A 20,286-nucleotide genomic window follows, 5' to 3' on the forward strand; every position below is an offset into this window, starting at 1 on the left:
CTTATTAACCCAAGCACCCACATGATACCTGACACACATGGGCATGGTAAAAAGCAATTCATATAAAAGCTCACCTAAGAAGGAGCAAGTCCCATACTTTCTTGTACTCTTTCATCCCTTTAATGAAGATTATGAAGAGGAGTATTTAATGCAGATGAAACAAAGTAAGTTTTCAGATTAAGAAGAGATTCAGTTAGAGGATGAGTAAGTATAGAAGAATTTACCTAAAATTAAATCTTTTTTTTTTTTAAAGATTTTTTTTTTTACTTGAGAGAGAGAGTGAGAACAAGAGAGACGATGAGTGGGGTGAGGGACAGAGGGAGAAGTAGGCTCTCTGCTGAGCAGGGAGCCTGATGCGGGGTTCAATCCCAGTACCCCAGGATCACACCCTGAGCTAAAGGCAGATGCTTAACTGACTGAGCCACCCAGGCACCCCCATTTGTTTAGATTTAACCAGTGTGGTCATGACTCCAATCCTTTTGGAAATGGACAAGTTCTTGCTATATAATTTGTGACATCACCTTCCCCCTAAAAAACTGGATGAGAAATAAAAGGAAATACTGAAAAACCAAATCAGTTGTTGTAGGACAGTGGAGAGATTGTAGGTGCAGCATTTCCCATTTTTTAAAAAAATGTATTTTTTTCCCAAAAACCTACCATGTGAAGTTTTATGATATGTAAATTTAACTCAATAAAATTGGAAAAAAGAAAATCTACCATGCAGGTACAATTTTTTTCATTACAGATTTGTAAATGGATAGTAATGAATATTTAACCTCTTATTTTGCTATTTAAAATATTGATAGAAAAATCATAAAATCAGGACGCCTAGGTGGCTCAGTGGGTTAAGCCTCTGCCTTCGGCTCAGGTCATGATCTCAGGGTCCTGGAATGGAGCCCCACATTGGGCTCTCTGCTCAGCGGGGAGCCTGCTTCAGCTTCTTGTTGAGTTGATTCACTTCCTTAACAGTATAGATTTCACTAATATCAATACTGCTTTAAGTGAAATGGTTCTAGAATTATGAATTCCTACAAAGAAAATATCCTGTATCCCTTAACCCTGTATTTGTAAAATGCAAAGTAATAATTCATTGACATGAATTCTATTTTTACCCTCCACCCCGAGAAGCAATAAGTCAAATAGATAATTGCCTTATTTACATCTTAAATATTTTTAAGTAGCTTTAATTTTTAAATTTCATATGACACTTGTGATGACACATTTCTACTCATGGTCATTCTTTTTAATCTTTCTATAACTACCTCAGAGAATATTGGCTACTGAGTTGTGCCATAAATTAAACGCCAATTTTCTGACAGGAAACCTTACTCTATAAAATAGGCAAAGAAGGTCTTAGTGCATACATTTCTTCATGTAAAAAAAAAATGTATCACATGCTTTCTTTTCAGTTCACAGTTGGGTGACGGCTTTAAGGTCACCCTGATTGATAATACCATAAAAATAACCTCTAGTTCTTCAAGTAAGCCTTTTGAGATCTCTTAGAGAATTTGAAGACTAAAAATGATAGAAAACATGGTTAGTTTGTTACTCCAGTTTCTTGTGTGACATTCAGTACTTAAAAAGAAACCTTCGTGTTTCTGTTTAGGCAATGTGGTTTCTTCAGATGAGGTCAGTGGCCTCACTGACGTTGCAGGCCTGCTCTCCCATCTCCCCTTCACTTTCCCTTCTCTGCTTATTCCACCGGCCCTCTACCCTTTCACTCTGACCCACTTGCTTTTCAGCTCCTGCAATTTCAATGTTCTCCATCTGCTCTTTACTATCCCCCATCTCTCCAACCCCTCAAAGACATACCCCACCTTGTTTTCTACTTTCTTCAAGAAAAAGCAAGAGAATAGATGTAACAGAGGGTTTTTTTTAGCCTTGTAAGCTATATTGCTTGATTGGAGAATGAGAGGTAAGTTGAGTATGTGAACAAAGAAATTAAAACTGCTGTCCAACAGAGTCAGGTGCTGCCCAAAGGTGGTAGCCCTGAATATTCTCAGGGCAGCTAACAAGGTCAGGAAAGTACTGCTATCCAACGGGACCAGCACATCAGAAGAGGGTGCCCTGAGACCACCCCAGAGAAGGAACTCCAGTAAAGAAACCAATACAAATAGTGGAGCAGAGAGCCCGGTGTCTATAAAAATCTGAAATGAAGATGATGACTTAATTATTCAACATATGATTAAAACACTTGCTGAAAAACATTATTCCCTGCCCGGTTATACATTCCCTTTTTTTTTTTTTTTTTTTAAAGTAGGCTCCACGCTCAACATGGAGCCCAGTGCAGGGCCTGAGATCAAGACCTGAACTGAGATCAACAGGTGGACACTTAACAGACTGAGACACCCAGGCACCCCTGCATTGACATTCTGAACACACTTTTCCATATCTATTTTATTCTTCTGTATCTCCAAGATCCTCACAAGGAGAAAAAAAATGATCCTGACTAAGCACAGGTTTTATGGCAACAGCAGTTGTTACTCTGGTTGTAAGACCTTCCCAATAAAAGGAAATATGAATATGACAATACTGAAACTGATGAGTAGGGGTTCCTGGGTGACTCAGTGGGTTAAAGCCTCTGCCTTCAGTTCAGGTCATGATCTCAGGGTCCTGGGATCGAGTCCCACATCAGGCTCTCTGCTCAGCAAGGAGCCTGCTCCCCCCCCACCCCTGCCTACTTGTGATCTCTCTCCCTGTCAAAACAATAAAAAAAAATCTTAAAAAAAAAAGAGAGAAACTGATGAGTAACTATGCATCAAAACGTTCACCTTTGGATGAACCATACGTGCATGAGCAGAGGAAGGGGAAGGAGGAGAGGGAGAGGCAGAGAATTCCAAGCCGACTCTGCATTGAGCACAGAGCCCATCACGGGGCTTGACCTCATGACCCATGAGATTATGACCTGAATGGAAATAACAAGTCAGACGCTTAACTGACTGAGCCACCCAGGTGCCCCAAAAAGTGTCTTAATAACAAAAAATAGTTGCAATCAACAAAAAAAGCAAAATTTCTTAAAAATAATCTGTTCTATCATAAATAAGAGGTGAGATTATTTGAAGATGAAGGATTTAGAGAAAAATATATGGAGGTTGCTTTTACTATCTCTTTACCATTCTTCAGCTAGTACAGACTCAGAGTTTTTCTAAAGAAAAGCTAGAAAAAGTTGCATTAAAATCTGTTAGACTCAATTATGATACTTCTGATGCATTCTGCTTTATAAGATTACACCAAAAAAAGTAAAATACTACTGTTTCCTTCAGTTTTTCATATTAATAGATTATCATTTTCTGTTGTGCTTAGTTTATTTTTGAATTCTTAAAGTTATATAACAATTTATATTAGACTATGTGTTTAACCTTTATATTTTCTAATCTATAAGTTACAGTGTTGAAATGTATGAATTAGCTCATGGATTTTTTACAATCAATTCTGAATATTTTTTGAAAAACAGTGATACTGGGAGCACCTGGTGGTTCAGTGGGTTAAAGCCTCTGCCTTTGGCTCAGGTCATGATCCCAGCCCCACGTCAGGCTCTCTGCTCCGCAGGGAGCCTGCTTTTTCCTCCTTCTCTGCCTGCCTCTCTGCCTACTTGTGATCCCTGTCAAATAAATAAATAAAATGTTAAAAAAACAATTGTGACTTTTGGGATTACCTGAAAAAAAAAAATCAAAATATTGGTATTTTAATTTGTTCTGGTATAGCAATCACTAGTACGGGGGAGAAAGATCTTTCACTCAGAGACTATTTGGGAATGATGAGATCAGACCAAATGCAACTGTCTTTGATAAATAAAGGACAAAAGTAACAACAATTTCCTTTTCATCAGAACATTAACACTAGGCCTGTTCTGGACATTTCAACAAAAGGCATTAGATATGATCAAGATTCTGTGGTGAAGATGAGAATGCAAATTTTGTGGGTAGATGAGGAGACTGTGAATTAGGAGATACAAGAACTTTCTTTCTTATCTCCAGTTCTCTAGGGACTCTACACCTTAGGGTGTGGATCACACCCTATAATACCAGTAAGCAAAAACAATCTTGAGGTAAAATGAAGCAAACATGGATTTAAAGAAGAAAGGAAAATCTGAGTAGTATAATACAGTAGTATTGAAGGGTTTTCTACAGCTAATGGGCTTCTCACTGGGGCCACATATAAGGGACACAGATGAATCAGATCTATTACTTACATTAGAAACTATCCAATGTTGTGGGGTTTTCTACATACACATCATATGTCCTATCCTCAGAACTAAACAGAACATGCTGTACATGCTAATCTTTTATTAAATATTTACTGAAAGAGTAATTAAATGAATGAATATATGTAAAAGTTAAAACTTGATGGCACTATAAGTTGAAATAAAAAGCATTTCTTTTTTTTTTTTTAAAGATTTTATTTATTTATTTGACAGAGATCACAAGCAGGCAGAGAGGCAGGCAGACTGAGAGGGAAGCAGGCTCCCTGCTGAGCAGAGAGCCCGATGCGGGACTCGATCCCAGGACCCTGAGATCATGACCTGAGCCGAAGGCAGTGGCCTAACCCACTGAGCCAACCAGGCGCCCATAAAAATCATTTCTTAAAAAAAATTTTTTTTAAGATTTCCTTCATTTATTTATTTGACAGACAGAGATCACAAGTAGACAGAGCAGCAGGCAGAGAGAGAGAGAGAGAGGAGGAAACAGGCTCCCCGCTGAGCAGAGCTCGATCCCAGGACCCTGGGATCATGACCCGAGCTGAAGGCAGAGGCTTTAACCCACTGAGCCACCCAGGCGCCCCCAAATAAAAAAGCATTTCAAAGAAATAATTTAATAATGAAACAAGAAATAACACAACAGATAAAATATTGTAGATGATGACAAAAGAAAAAAGAGAAATGCCTGCAAGGATTCTTGTCTGAGAAAATGGGAAAACAAAACAAAACAAAACACAACAGTAAAGAACAGAAAAAGGAAAGGTAGAAAGGGTACATGCCTGATGAAAGAAAAAAAGGATGAATCTGAATTTGGACAGTTTAGGGAGAAGGACACATCTAGGAGTAGGGCAGATGGAAATGAGCATCCTCATGCAAAGCAGAGGTTAGAATTATGACAAAAGATTTCAATCAGTACAAAGCTATAAATGAGCTGAAGTCTTCTGGGGAAGAAAAGTGAAACTAGAAGGACTGAAGACATAGTCTTGAGTCACCCCCACTAGAAAGAATATAGAAGAATGTGATAAAGTCATCTCAGAAAGAAAGTAAATAGCTGCCAGTTTATCAAAAACTATTAATCAAGCACCTGTATAACTAACAGTGTGCTAAACATTATAGTTAGCTTTTAGTTCAAATAGACTTCTCATATCATTGTCTTCATTAGTTAAGACAATTCTGGTCAGAACTCAAATTCTAAGAAATGCTTAATCAACTCACCTGGGGTCACTGGAACAATTAAAAGTGCCTGTTCGTATTCCAAATCTTGACACCTTTTTCACCATTTTCTCCCAGTGGATTTTACCAACCAAGGGACTTCTGTCATTTGCTATGACCTGTTTGCCCAGAAAGAAAAACAGAAACTTTAATTACCTAAAATGAAATCGAACTAACCACTTACTATCTACAATACACTTTTATCTTTTGCAAAAAGATTCTGTTCCCAATTACATCATCACAGCAATTCTTGTAGAAAGAACTACTGTCCAGCTGAAAAGGCTTAAAACACTGAATACAGTGCATTAAACTTCCACACTCTGTGGCAGTTACATAGAGGGGGAATCAAAACCATATTAAAAAGCTAGCCACATTCTTCACCCTGTAGGTCTATTCTCTAGAAATAAGTTACACAGGAAGTAAATGGCCTTTGGAGGCATTTCTCGGCTCCAAAAATTTTAAACAATAATCCAAATAGAGCTTACTAGAAATTATCATATGTGGGTTCAATGAGTTCAAATTTCATTTTTTAAAAATATTAAGGATCCGAGAGTCAAACATATGTTTTCTATTAAACTATGCTTTAACTAAACCAATACTATTACTTCTACAGCTTTTTCTTAACAATGATGAAAAGGTTCAAACATATAAAAAAAATTGCTGTAATGAATTCTACACTCTTGAACTTCTCCTTCAAATTTGCAAATAGCTTTCAAACACAAGTAAGACTGGGAGAAGTCAAAGATATTTTAAAAAAAGAAAAGAAGGAAAAAGAAAAAACTCTAATAAGTTAACCTCCAAAATGAGTCATGGCTTTTTAGACTTTCTAATCGTTAACACCTTTTCCTTTTATTCCCTAATCTTTCTGCTTTGAATGAAGGCAGGACTTCAACAGACACACCAGTAAAAAACAAAATTATATGTTAAAAACAAAAACAACTGAATAGGAACTTAAAGGAAAGTCAAAATGTCTCTAGTCTTCACAAAACCATCTGTTTGATTTATTTTAAACCTAGGGTATATAGGCCAAGTTTATTTTTACAAAGGCTATGTAACTGATGTTATCTAATTCAAAATTACAACACAATACTCGGGGGCCCTTTCTAGGAGGAAGGGCCGTTTTCATGTTCACAATGCCTCCAGGAAATGAAATCCCAGGTGCATGAGTGAAATGAGTGCCAATATATACCCCTGGGAGACACAAGAGTGGTACAGCTACCTCATTGTGGCCTCTCTGCTGGGAAGCCTAACAAAGGGCAGCAGAAAGAGACAGAGCATGTGGTGGTGACAAGTGACTTGAAATTCACTTTATGTCCACTAACCCTGCCCTACACCATTGCTATCATCCCCACATCTATAGAGACTTATATGCTATACATAACATTTTGTAGTAACTCTGATGCTTCATAAATACACAAACATATACGCAATTTAGAGCATTAAACAAATGGTTATAATGTGCTTTTTAGTAAAAATAGAGGTCTTGTTGAGGGAGACATGAATTATTTATTCAAATGCTCAGATGGTGGAGGTAAGCAGAAAGAAGGTAATCTGAGGACATGAAAGCTCTTTCTGAGGAGGTTCATGCCAGTTACGTTACCCACTAAGTCCCTAGTTTTCATTTTTCCATGGTCCAAAAGGTTTGGATACATTTTATCTGAATAATCAGGAGAAAAAGCAGGGCAGGCATTTCTTTTCCTTCCCCCCACCACTATTCAAGAGTCAATATGGTAGTTCTTCTTTCCAACAAGTAATCAAAGAAATCTCAAACTTATTTTTCAGTTTACTAAGAAGGTTTAAGAAGTCTCCACGCAATCATATACCACTCTACTCCCTACTTTTTAAAATAACTCTTAAAGAACTTCTTTTCACTCCCATTTCCTGATCAAGGCTGCAAATGACCCAAACATTTCAGGTCAGTGTTTATAATGACATTGCACCAAGGGGTTAATTAAGAGGTTGTTCTAATCAATGTAAGTTATGGCCCTATATCTAGGGGCATCTTTCAGTGAATATCCTGTCCACTGTACAAGTATCTTTCAGACTTAAAAGAGCTCAATTCTAGGAAAGGAAGTAGGAATGAGAGGGGGACATTGGCAGGCACTGCTGGTTACAGCATAGACAACACAAGTTTGTGATCAGAGGTAGGAACATCTGACAGGTGCATGACAATGTGTAACCCCAGGGCCTTATTTATTCAGCAAGCTGTACCCACACCTGCTTTTGAAGAGTTTAATCATCCCTAACACAGAGGGCCACACAAAAATGAAAACTCCTGTAGGCATTCATTGCATGAAAGCATTTTATTTAACTCTGAAGTTCTATTTATGCAATTAGAAATTGCTCTGTTCAATGTCCTATATAGTTCTATTATTCAACTTATGGCTTGGCATAAATTAAATTTTACAGAAGTTGAATTAGATTACCACACCATTAAAAAATTTAATATTTTCACAAAATAACCCACCTGGCTGAGTCACATGGCACTAACAAATACTCTAGGCCTATTACTACTGTGTCACACCAGTAAGAGTTCCCAACTTACAGCTCATGTCCAAAAAGTATGCATGACAATTCTGAGTGGCACTCACATTGCTGGTCTTATTAAAAGTAGAGACATATTCTTGGCAGTTCAGGAAAGATGTTGTGTTCTCTGTGGGAAATATTTTCAGGACTAGAAAAAAACTAGATGAAAGTGCAGCCCGAGTTCCAAGTCTGGAACAGAGTTGGTAGCATAAGCTGGAAGTGAAGGAATCTTACCCTCTTTCTTCCCTAGTTATCTGCCTCTCTAACTGGCATCCCTACACTTGCTCACCATTGCATTTCCTGCAATTAATACAGAGTCTAATTCATCTGGGTACTCATTAAACATGTATGCTGACCTAAATTATTTCAGCTTTTTACAGCTTAGTAACTTCATTCTTCTATATCTGACTAAAGTTCTCTAAAGCCACCAAATTTTTGTTATGTGTTATAAGTCCCTTCCCTAGCAACCTATCATCTGGAATATTTTCTGGACAAACATTAGCATAAACAGTACCTTGCTATGCAATGTGTATTAATGTATTGGACCCCAGTCAGATATGAGGACTTTCAATTCAATGAATTTAAAAATACACTTTTTCCAGGGGTGCCTGAGTGGGTCAGTCAGTTAAGTGGCTGCCTTTGACTCAGGTCACGGTCCCAGGGTCCTGGGATTGAGCCTGGCATTGGGCTCACTGCTCAGCGGAGAGCCTGCTTCCCCCCCTCCTTCTGCCTAGGTTCCACTTCACAGTCTAATACAGTTCTTTAGCATCAAGATGTTAGCACCATCACGGGCCATCTAACTCAGCTGAAAGATAATCATATACTAAGATTTTTACTGGTCTACACATTTTAATAAACCAAACTCTAAGCTATCTTAAGGCACAGGCTATAGTTTATTCACCTTTGTGCCCTCAGTGCTAATCCCAAGGTTCAGTTGGCTCACATTAGATTTCAAAAAATATTTGTTACATGGTTAGATGAATGGATGAAACCAATGGTTTGCTGGTAGACATTTAATAACTAGCTCTCCAAAAGAAAAAGGAACTTCTTATTTCTATTACTTGTTGATTTCCTTGGTATAAATACTACCATATGGTGATTTCAATTTCCCAACATGTTATCTCTGAACATGGAACTGGGAAGAGATGTTAACAATCACCCTTCATGAAGCAGTATAAGTTGGCTCCAGCACACCACGCATGGAACTGTGTTGGATAATGTGTGATGCTAACTGCCCATATTCTCTGATGTCAAACTAGTGTGGTCCGGTTAAACCTTCAAAGAAAAACTGCACCTCAGGTTCTTATCTATTCCCTTCCTCCTGTATTACAGGTGTTACAATTGTATAAGAAAAAAACCATATACTTTTGCCTAATTTTTAGATGTGGGTTTTATTACTAATCAGAACATGTGCCATATAAATCTAGGCTAAATTAAATAACAAAACTCCATAGAACAGGAGTGCTGGGCTATGATATTTTCTGCATTTGTCAGTATTTCATTATTTTTTTTAAAGATTTTTTTATTTATTTGTCCGAGAAAGAAAGAAAGGGAGAGAGACAAAGCACAAGCAGTGGGGAGCAGGAGGCAGAGGAAGGAGCAGGTTCCCCACTGAGCAAGGTTTCCCACCACCTCCCGACCCATGCAGGACTTGATTCCAGGACCGTGGGACTGTGAACTGAGTCAAAGGCAGATCCACTTGATCCACCCAGGTGTCCCCCTATATTTCATTACTAATGGGGAGTTTCTACTTTCAAAATCATAGCCCAACTTAAATAAATATATGCAAATTATATAAGATCATTAAAAGTGAGGACAAGTGATTGATTGACAGAAACAAAATTAAATGGCATTTAATTATTTCTTTGGTATCCCCACTAGCTTTCTTTATGAGTAAACAAAAGTAAAAGTTTTTCACTAGTATAAAATAAATGATAAAATGGCTTACCATGTATTTTACCTTTAGGGTAGTGTCAAGAAAGACACTTATTTACTTTTATTTATTTATTAATAGGTTAGACTCTCCATGGAAAAGACGATTGTCTAGAACAAAGCTAAACAAGTTTTAAGACAGCTATTAACTCTTTTTAACCAAACACAAAATATAGTAACATAATACTTCAGCAAATATTGACCCAAAGCTTTACTTTAAATCACATGATGTTTTTCACTGCTACTTCAATTCTAGTGACGTTAAATTCCTTATGATGGGGATAAAGCCAGTAGGGAACAAATATCACAGTCCTTCTTTGAACAAGGTGAGAAAGGAGAAATAGAAATGTTAAGATAAGGATGAACCCATAAAACCCACAGAGCATGCTAACTTTTCCATTTCAGAAGCCTAACCACTATTCCATCTGCCTCTCTAAGCCTTTTTTGAACAGGAAAAAAAAAAAGTAACTATCTTTAATTTGTGGCGCTCAGAAGATTGGGTGGTGGTAAAAACCAAAGAATTCACAACACTAAGTGATAAATAACTGTGGAGAGATATGAGCTGAGGTTAGGAACAAAGTAGGAAAACTCAGAATGTTACAAAGAACTGTTAGAAAAAAAGAGGACTCAGTTGTTCCATGGGTTACATAGTATACTGATGATAAAGATGTCCCATATGTGTTGCTGCCTGGAAAACTAAAATTAGCTCTTTTCTTTTCATCTCATATTACAGAGAATACAGGACAGACATGGAAAACCTTGACATGAAAAGGAGCATCCTAATACTCTGGTTCAATGTAAAGATAATTCATGAGCATGAATACATCTTAAAACAATTAAGAAGAGAAAAATAAAAAGGCCATTAACATGTATCATGCAGAAAATAAAAGCATGAATTGCACATAAGATACAAATTATAAGAAATATAGAAAGAATTAAATAAACTATACAAATTCAATTTTTCTTGTGTAGTATCACAATTCCACATGTGGTGTCACCAAAAAAGATAATCAACCTAGGTTACCAATCTATAATCAACCCAGATTACTAATCTACTCCAGAAAAATGAAATGACCACGTGATAGAATAACTAAGTCATATACCCATTTATTAAAGTTACATTTTCCCTAAATAAGCAAATCCAGACATCCTTTCAATGACATGATTTATAAATCTAAAGTGTTTATTATCAGTTATATGCCATCTAGCATATAACAAATATACATAGCATATAGCAAAAATACATTTTTTTCTCAATAAATACAAAAGAAAACCACAATTCATGGGAGTAAGGAATAATATTAGAAAAATGGGAGGAAAGGAAAGAACTCTGATGTGCTTCAATATTTCTTACACAGCATACCTAAAATAAAAGCAATCTAAGGAGGATTGAACTGGCCAGGATCTATGCATGACCAAAAATTTTTTTTAAAAATGACAGAGCAAACTGAAATTAGTCAGGTTCTTTTAAAGTAAATAGAAACGAATAATTCAAATCACTAAGAAAATTTTTTAAAATTATCATAAATATGACCTGAGCTGAAAGAATGACAAGCAACCGAGAGAATACTTATCTTGTTTCTAGCAGACATTTTCAATTTAAAAACAAAAACCAACAGCCCTCTCTTAAGAGCTAAAACCAATGTTTGTGCTAATTAGCTTAGCTGGTGACTTCAGAATGCCAGAAGACAGGATTTCAATCTCAGTCTTTCAGTTGTCCTGCCAGAGATGATTGTTCTAACCCAAGCCAGGCATCTGACAGATGTAAGTGACTGGCCCCAAGGGACACAAGCCAGACACTGGTGGTCAGTGCAAACACTGAATGTCATTAGAAAAATTAAATGTATGTCCTACTATCATTAACACATGGAAAACCACATAAATATATTCCATTTTCCTTAAGAGTCATTTTTCAACTACTAATACCTTGTGAGGCTTAAAAAATATTTTAGAGGAAAACAATTTAGTGATTAGAATTTATAATGCTAACATTCACTATCATTCATTATTTGTTCTACATTTCACTCAGGTGTCCCTTTATCAGAATTTTTTTGCGACTCTCTATCTCCTTATTCTTCTTTTTAGTATTTTCCACTAACTTGATGCTATATTAAATATTTACTTATGTATTGCATACCTCTCCCAACTGGAATGTGAGGTGCCTGAGAAAGCAGGGACTTAGCCTGATGTATGTTCCTGGTATATCTCCAGGGCCTGGCATACAACTAACTGCTAAATAAACTAGTTGAATTTTGTCATCTATTAACAGAGTTTAATTTATGTTTATCTGTATTATTAATTTTTTATTTTATTTATTTATTTAAGAGAGAGAGAGAGGGAGAGAGAGCAAGCAGAAGAAGAGGCAGAGGAGGAGAGGGAGAAACAATGTGAAGCAGGCTCCACGCTCACATGAGGGGCTTGATTCCACAACTGTGAGATCATGACCTGAACTGAAACCAAGAGTCAGAAGCTTAACCAACTGAGTTACCCTGACGCCCCCACAGTTATCTTTTTTTTTCCCCTCAAGATTTTATTTATTTATTTGATAGAGAGAGAGATCACAAGTAGGCAGAGAGATAGGCAGAGAGAGAGGGGAAGCAGGCTCCCTGCTGAGCAGAGGCTTAACCCACTGAGCCATCCAGGCACCCCCCCCCCCGACAGTTATCTTTAATAGAACATTAAAGAGCAGTGAGGGTGCCTGGGTGGCTCAGTGGGTTAAGTGTGTGCCTTTGGCTCAGGTTACTCTCAGGGTCCTGGGAACCAGTCCCACATTGGGCTCCCTGCTCAGCTGGGAGCCTGCTTCTCCCTTTCCTTCTGCCCAGTCTCTCCTGCTTACGCATGTTCTTTCTCTCTCTCTCAAATAAGTAAATAAAAGCTTCTTTTAAAAAGTCTTAAAAAAAAAAAGAACATTAAAAAACAGATCATTTATAAGCCTAGAATATATGTTAATTAGTGAACCAGAATGTGTTCATTGTCTACAGGCAGAATCCTACATACCAAAAGAATATTTAAACTTTGACATGGCTTTTTCAAGTTTGGAAGGTGTTCAGCATCTATTTATCATTCATCTTTATGGGATCACTCAATGTATGGAGAAACATTTAGATAGAGAATACAGATAAATGGGACAGGTGATTCAACTCAGTATCAGTAAATAAAATTAAAAATTATCAAAGCCAACAAGTCTTTCTTGATCAGACCATCAGATATAAATATCTGGGAAAGGAAATGGAATAACTATTTACTTATGAATTAAAGCTTTAGAGATGCTAGTTTATTTTTCAAATACAATTAATTGACAGAGAAATAAACTAGAATTTGATGGATAATGCACAGACTACACCCATAATCTCCCAGGTTCTCCCTTTGCTGAATTTAAAAATTACAGAATTAGAGTATTTGACAGGTAAAAGGTCAAACACAATTGGAAGACTGCATGTCAAGGAAAGTGATGAATAGCTTATGTAATCACCTGAAGAATTCCCAAACCTCAACTCTTTAACCTTTAACTCCGTGGACCACAGTATTATTCCACTCTCTTTACATGTATATGTTTTATTTGAGGCCAGGTACAAGACAAAATCTGTCTATCCATAATTATATTGCAAATCTACGACAGGACCAGATCTGCATCTAAGGTCTCTGAACTCCTAGCTTTTTTTTACTATGTTTTGACATTACTGTCCTCAGAAAGAAATATGAAGAAGCTGTGAATCTAACTTAGCCAACCCCAGAGTGAAATGACAAGAGTACTAGACAAGAAATCTGGGGCCCTGGGATTTGATCCTGATTCAATAATCATAATTTTAGCGAAAATCATGCTGTTAATTTATTTGAGATTTTACTTTAAGTGATCTTATATTTTTAAAAATTTAACTTTAGCCTTGTCCTAAATAATATTTATGAAATTACATGTTCAATATAATACTGACTAATTTGCATTAAAATCCATAAATGATAATGTATGCCCACTCATTTACCATGAGTGATATATAAAGCACACTCTGTGAAACATAAAAGACTATTTTTTAGGCCCTTCATAGCTCTACATAGCTCTAATATGCTAATTAAATTTCACAGTTTTGATATCACAAGAATTTAGGGTTTAAAATGATCATTTCATCAATTTCACAAGCTGAGTAATGAGCACTCCCCACCATTCCCCACAATATCTCATCCTCTATAGTCATGAAGTTGGCTATTTCCCCAATAGAAGGATTTTCTTACTTTGATTTCCAGGTTCTTCCTTTAGATACAAAAACCACTTGGATCACTGAATTAAAAACTGTTAACCAGGGGCACCTCGGTGGCTCAGTGGGTTAAGCCGCTGCCTTCGGCTCAGGTCATGATCTTGCGTCCCGGGATCGAGTCCCGCATCGGGCTCTCTGCTTGGCAGGGAGCCTGCTTCCTCCTCTCTCTCTCTCTGCCTGCCTCTCTACCTACTTGTGATCTCTCTCTGTCAAATAAATAAATAAAATCTTAAAAAACAACAACAACAACAAAAAAAACTGTTAACCAAAACTGAAACAGTGCAAATAGCTCAACAAAAGGAATATATCTGTGTAGTTCTTACTTTAATGAAGATCCAACAACTACAATGGATTTGTCAACTCTGTTTTCCCAAAGCTTTCTCTCCCCTCTCTTCAATTTTCATTTTCCTTGGTCTGCAAAACCTCTTTAAGAGGTCATTGGAGCCTCCCTATGTGGGCCCCCTATGTGGGCCGACTTATGTTTAAGAAAAATGACACAGGTACACAAAAGTGTCACTAGCTGGCGAGTGAATACTATTCCGGTAAAAAATAATTTTACTTCTATCACTGTTTCTTATACCTGAACCAGCCAGATGCCATCCTTTGTGTCTTCTACAAGCTCATAGAAGTGCATTTCACCACTGAAATTGGTACTAGAAATGGATTCAGATGCTTCTTCTTCCTTGAGGGCAGAATAGAGCTCACCTTCCATCAAGTCACCTGAAGAAATGAAAAAAATAACACCAGTTAGATTTCAAAAATTCTACATTCCCGGGGCACCTGGGTGGCTCAGTGGTTAAACGTCTGCCTTGGCCTCAGGTGATGAGCTTCCAGGTCAGTGGGGAGTCTGCTTCTCTCTCTCTCCCTCCGCCTCTCCCCTTGCTTGTGCTTCTTCTCCCTCAAATGAATAAAATCTTAAAAAAAAAAAAATCTACATTCCCAACTTCAATAATTAATTCCACTTTACACTGTTAAAAGTCGTATCACAGTACTTTCATCTCAGTCTATAGAAAAGAAAAGTAGAACCTGAATATACCCATTTAAGATTCACTCAGTAAATATGTCATAAGAACCTACTAGTATCAGGCAAATATGAACAGATAAAAATCCACCTTCTCATGGAGCTTATATTCTAGTGGGGTCATCACATAACCTGTTAGGAAATTACTTAATTTCCTGCTAAGTCCAAAAAGCCATCACGGTATTATTTAGTTTTGTGTGTAACATGCTGGGCTTCAAATAATTTTTAAACAGTATGATTTATATACTTCTGACTTACAAGATTTAGAAATGGGTTTATAGAATTTGCCATTATCACTTGCTTAAAATAGCATAAGGCTTTTAAGACTTGATGGTTAGATACAAAATATTACCTGTAAGAAAAAAAACCTCCACATTAATACTCAAATTTACAGTGTAAATTGAGAACTTGTGTCATCAAATAAAAAGTAAACACTACTGTCAAATTAATTTTTGCCTTAATGTAAAAACAAGCATGACTGCAGCAAAATCATTTATAACAAACATTTAAATTATAAAGTTAAATTGCTACACCAAGACCTCTCTGCTATAAAATGTGTGATCCTAGTCATACTGTTGTGAGCTGTGTGTATTCTTTAAATGATATGCACATTCTTTGTATACCCACAGTGACAAGTATTTTTAGGCCCAAAGGAAGCAACACTAAATAAAAGTCAAAAGAAAAAAGTGTTACTAATTTTTTTACCATGAGAAATGATTTGGCTTTGGTAGTTCTCATACTTCTAAACCTAGAAAATTAATTTATTAGAAATCTACTTTACTCCATTTCCCATCTCCCACACCTGTGGTAGAAGTCACCATAAACCAGTGAGTAAACAAGAGGCAAGGGAAAAAAATGGGTTTTACGTTTTCTTTAAAAAAAAAAAAAAAAGCATCACATCTACAGAGGGTTCCCTCCTCTTCTCCAGTAGTGAGATACAAATTTGACAACCCTCAACCTGCAAATATGTAGTGTTAAAGTCGTCTGAAGTTAGTATTCTTAATGGCTACAGGGTACTAAATAAGGAAAAAAACTATCTTGTAAAGGACACAGCAGACAGATATATTTGAAACAACAATAAAGATAACCATCAGTTAGTTTCAACTGCTTCCTACAGCAACCCAGAATGTCTTTCTCAAGTTACAGTACATTCCCCTTCTAGACATTTACCTAAACAAAGATATATTTTGTCCAGGGGGTGAAAAAAAATTAACATATTTCTTATTCAATCCTACCCCCAAACCAACAATCACTGACAATACACTGCTTAAGATGTTAAATAAATATTCTCTTAGCTATTTCCATTCTATTTCTCATTCCATTTAAGTTGATGCAGCTGTATCCGACTTCTAAAAGGAAAAATAAAAGTTTACATCCAAGACATAAAGATTTTTTTAAACACTGACAGAAATATAAACTCTTCAAAACAAAACAAGGTAGGCATTCACAAAACATATTCATTCACTTTATTTTCACCATAAAGTATGAAAAGCTAATACTCTATACAGTTAACACTTTCTCTATAAACTCATGATTTAAAATTTAAATCTTAGTCCTAAATGCCTCTTTGATATTAAGGATTCCAACATTTTTTCTTCCTGTCATTATACTATGATTACTATCCTGACAAATACTGCTATCTACAGACAACGTTTTGGGGTTTTCCTTTTCTTATATCCCTATGAATTTCAACCGACAAATAATGCTTTCTAGTTTGCCTGCAACTGGGTGACAGTCTTTAATTTTAAAAAAATTGTTTCTTGGGCGCCTGGGTGGCTCAGTGGGTTAAGCCGCTGCCTTAGGCTCAGGTCATGATCTCAGGGTCCTGGGATCGAGTCCCACATCGGGCTCTCTGCTCAGCAGGGAGCCTGCTTCCTTCTCTCTCTCTCTCTGCCTGCCTCTCAGTGTACTTGTGATTTCTTTCTGTCAAATAAATAAATAAAATCTTTAAAAAAAATAAAAATAAAAAAAATTGTTTCTTAGTAAACAATGTTAAGAACTTCCACTTATATCTGTTATTTAAAAAACAAAGCTTAAAAGGACACAGCAACACCCGGGCAAATAATTCCAGTCCTCTTCTCAAAACTGGATTCACTTTTTTTTTTTTGGTAGAAAACCTGGACAGCTCTCGGAGTAGTCGGCTTAACCCTTTCAGGTAATGTCTCATTCTGGAGGAAACAGCAAGAACGAGGAAGCCCAAGTCACCCCCTCCACCCGGTGGAGGGGACCCCAGGGGCGTCCGATACTCGCCTGACTTCTCCACCAGCTCCCGGACATCCTTCTTCTCGGGCAGCCCTGAATATCCCAACCCCCGGCACTCCAGAATGGTCTTCAGCTTCTTGAAGCTCAGCGCCACCGGATCCACCAGCTGGGTGGCCAAGATGCCAGTTTCATACCACACAATGGCCTCAAAAAACCTGGCCAGGACGAACAGGACCAGAAAATAGAGGAGCAGGAAGAATAGCTTCAGCCACATCTTCCCCTGCGTCTTCTCTCTTTACAGAGAGCTCGGAAGACGAAAAAGAGAGGCGCAGAGCGGGGGAGTGGGTGCTCACGCCCGCCGGGGCGCGGGCACTGTCCCAGCGTGGTCCGGCCTCGCCGCCCTCACTGTCGCGCCATCGCCGGCCGCGGGGCTGGGGGTTTGGCTCCCGGTGCGGGGGTGAGGAAAAGAGGAGGAGGGGCCCAGGCGCAGAGCCTCTCGCGGGGCCTTCCAGTCAGGAGATGAGAAGAATAAAAGGGAAAAAACTAGAAAAAGCCCATCAGTCAAACACCGAAAGGAGCGGGACGCGGGAGGGCCGGCGGGGAGGAACAAAACGAGGGACGTTACCCTGGCGGGGGGCACTGACCGAGGTGGCGGGTCGGCCTTCCAGCACCGTAATCTCAAGGGGAGGGAGGAGGCCCCCCAAAATCATTCAGATCCACAAAGGAAGCGGGGTTCTGGCGGGAGGCCGGGGCTGGAGGGGCGGCGAGCCCGGGAGGCGGTTGGGGCCGACCGGCGGCGGGCGGCGGCTGGTCAGGAGAGCGAGGCGCTCCGCCCGGCCAGGCCCCGGGCCCAGCTCGGGGAGGAGCGGCCGCCGCAGCGCAGCGCCCGGAGCCCAGGCCCCAGGCCCCGCCGGCCGCCCAGGATCCGCGAAAGGCGCGGAGAGCACCGCGGCGGCGGCTCCAGGTTCTCTCAGGCCGGCGGGCGGCGCCTTTCAGGCGGGCGGGCGGGCACCGCGGCCCGGCCCGGGAGGGGGCGTCGCGGTCTCTGCAGAGAGAAATAGGGCGCGCGGGCCGACGGTCCTGAAGAAGAAAAGCAAAAACAGGCCTGAGAGGGCTCCCCGGGCGGCCCTGGGGCGGCTTCCTGGCCTCGGAGCGCCCGCCCCGCTCAAATGGGCGGCGCGGGTCTCGGCCGCCGTCACCTACGCCCCCGCCACCTCGCGAGGCCGCGACGGTCGCCTCGGGAGCGGAGGATCAGCTGGGGCCGCGGCCCGGGCCGAGACATAACAACTGACGTCGGCGGCGGGGCGGGGCCTCGGGCGGGGCAGGGGCGGGGCAGGGGGAGGGGCCACGATGGAGCGCTCGCCGGGGCCGCGTTGGGGACAAGTGGGCGTGGAGGGGGAAGCGGGCGGCTAAAGCAGGGGTCTGGAAAGCCGTGCGGGGCCGCAAGCTCCGTTGGGCTTCAGAACAACTCCCAAAGTTGCCTGTCCGGTGCCTTCTTCACTCTTTCCTTTTGCCCTGAAGATGTTCAGCACATGATTTTGGGCTAAGGGTTGGACTTTGGACTCTGTCACTTTGTGTATTTTTCGTACAAATAGGGCAGTTAATGATCCTCTTAAAATCGGTAAAACTAGATGAGTACGTGCATGCTAGGTCCTGGTGCAGTGGAAAAATTTGGGCCCTGTCGTTTGAGAGGGTAGAAAACAATGATTTTCCGTTTCTCGAGTGAGAGTAGTTTGTGCACGAGAGTAGTTTGTGCACGACGTGTATTGGAGGAGGTTTGGCCCAAACGGGAGTTAGAACCAGGCCCACTTGTCCCTCCGGTTATAATTTTTCCTCCCCCTCTTCAGTGTTAGGGGTGTTAAAAGCCGGGTATTGGGTCGGTGAGTTCCCAGGACAAACGTGGCTGAGTGTTGATATGTCCCTGTGCAAAGTTTACATGTCTTTTCTTTTGTTACCTTTCCTGAGTGTGGCCACTGCTAGCAGGAGGAACATATATAAAGTGAGTGATGTGGGTGACTATGCACTATCCAGTTCTGTATTTAACCTCCATGGAGCATACTCTTTTCTGTCAAACCCTGTACCAGTCTTGAGGGAGAAAGAGGTTGCATAATTAAACTGAGGAGGCTGGCTTCTACCAGCTCCCTTGATCAGGAAAGAAAAGACCCAGGAATTGTGCAAAGCTGCAAAGCTGTCAAATATCCTGAACCAGGGAGGGGAGAGGGTGTAATTTTAGGAAGAATGAAGGTGTGATCTTCCATCACGGAGCAAATGAGAAATGGAAACCAAAAAAACGGACCGTGAGAATGTAGCCTCAGAACAGCACCCCTTTAAAGCACACAAAGGTATTTCAGTGGCCATCTAGTGGAGGAGAACTTGGGAGGGGATGGGCCCAAGGGAGCAGGCAGGAAGAATCAGAGGAACAGATACAAGAATGCATACCCAGCTCTAGGCCTCTGCTCCTGTGTCTTAACTAGCTTTAATGTGGCTTTGTTTCCATGGCTGGCAAATCAACATGGGAGGCTATATTAAACAGTTCATTCTAACAAGATTGTTTCTGAATTTCGGAATCCTTAGGCATGTCAAGGTGACCCTGTGACTGGGCAATGTTACTGTCCAAACCTTGACATATAATGTGAACCCTCATCTCAAAGCAATGTACTCATTAGTAAAGAGAGACTGACCCCAAATCAAATAAAAGTTGGACTGTGAGCTGAGGAGGGAACCATCCAGGCTAGAGTTTCAAATTGGAAAAATACTAGAGTGTGGGAGGGACTCCAAAGAAGGAAGTAAAGAACTCTTTTGGCATTTCTTTTTGTTTCATCTGCCTGTGATCTCAATCCCCTTGCCTTGTTCCTTCCTGGTTAAGCTCTTAGAAAAGATAACAGCACTGATCAAAGAATGAACAGGACTGGTGGGATACAGTGGTACAGGCATTTATTTACATC

General features: G+C 39.7%; 1 protein-coding gene across 2 annotated transcripts in view; it reads right to left on the bottom strand.

Moving 5' to 3' along the window:
* LOC101683312 (E3 ubiquitin-protein ligase RNF103) overlaps nt 1-18,626 on the bottom strand; it is a 99,504-nt gene extending 80,878 nt beyond the window's left edge. The window contains exons 1-3 of one of the 2 annotated variants that reach the window (XM_004742358.2): nt 17,390-18,626; nt 14,699-14,838; nt 5,414-5,529 (exon numbers count right to left, since the gene is read on the bottom strand). In XM_004742358.2, coding sequence (XP_004742415.1) covers nt 5,414-5,529; nt 14,699-14,838; nt 17,390-17,615 — 482 coding nt within the window. In that variant the 5' untranslated portion in view covers nt 17,616-18,626. The remainder of the gene's footprint in view (nt 1-5,413; nt 5,530-14,698; nt 14,839-17,389) is intronic. The other variant, XM_004742360.2, reaches the window with a different exon arrangement.
* Nucleotides 18,627-20,286: the final 1,660 nt, after the last annotated feature.

This window comes from Mustela putorius, unplaced genomic scaffold, assembly GCF_011764305.1.
Source record: "Mustela putorius furo isolate JIRA1106 unplaced genomic scaffold, ASM1176430v1.1 tig00000281_pilon_pilon_pilon, whole genome shotgun sequence".
Classification (NCBI taxonomy): domain Eukaryota; kingdom Metazoa; phylum Chordata; class Mammalia; order Carnivora; family Mustelidae; genus Mustela; species Mustela putorius.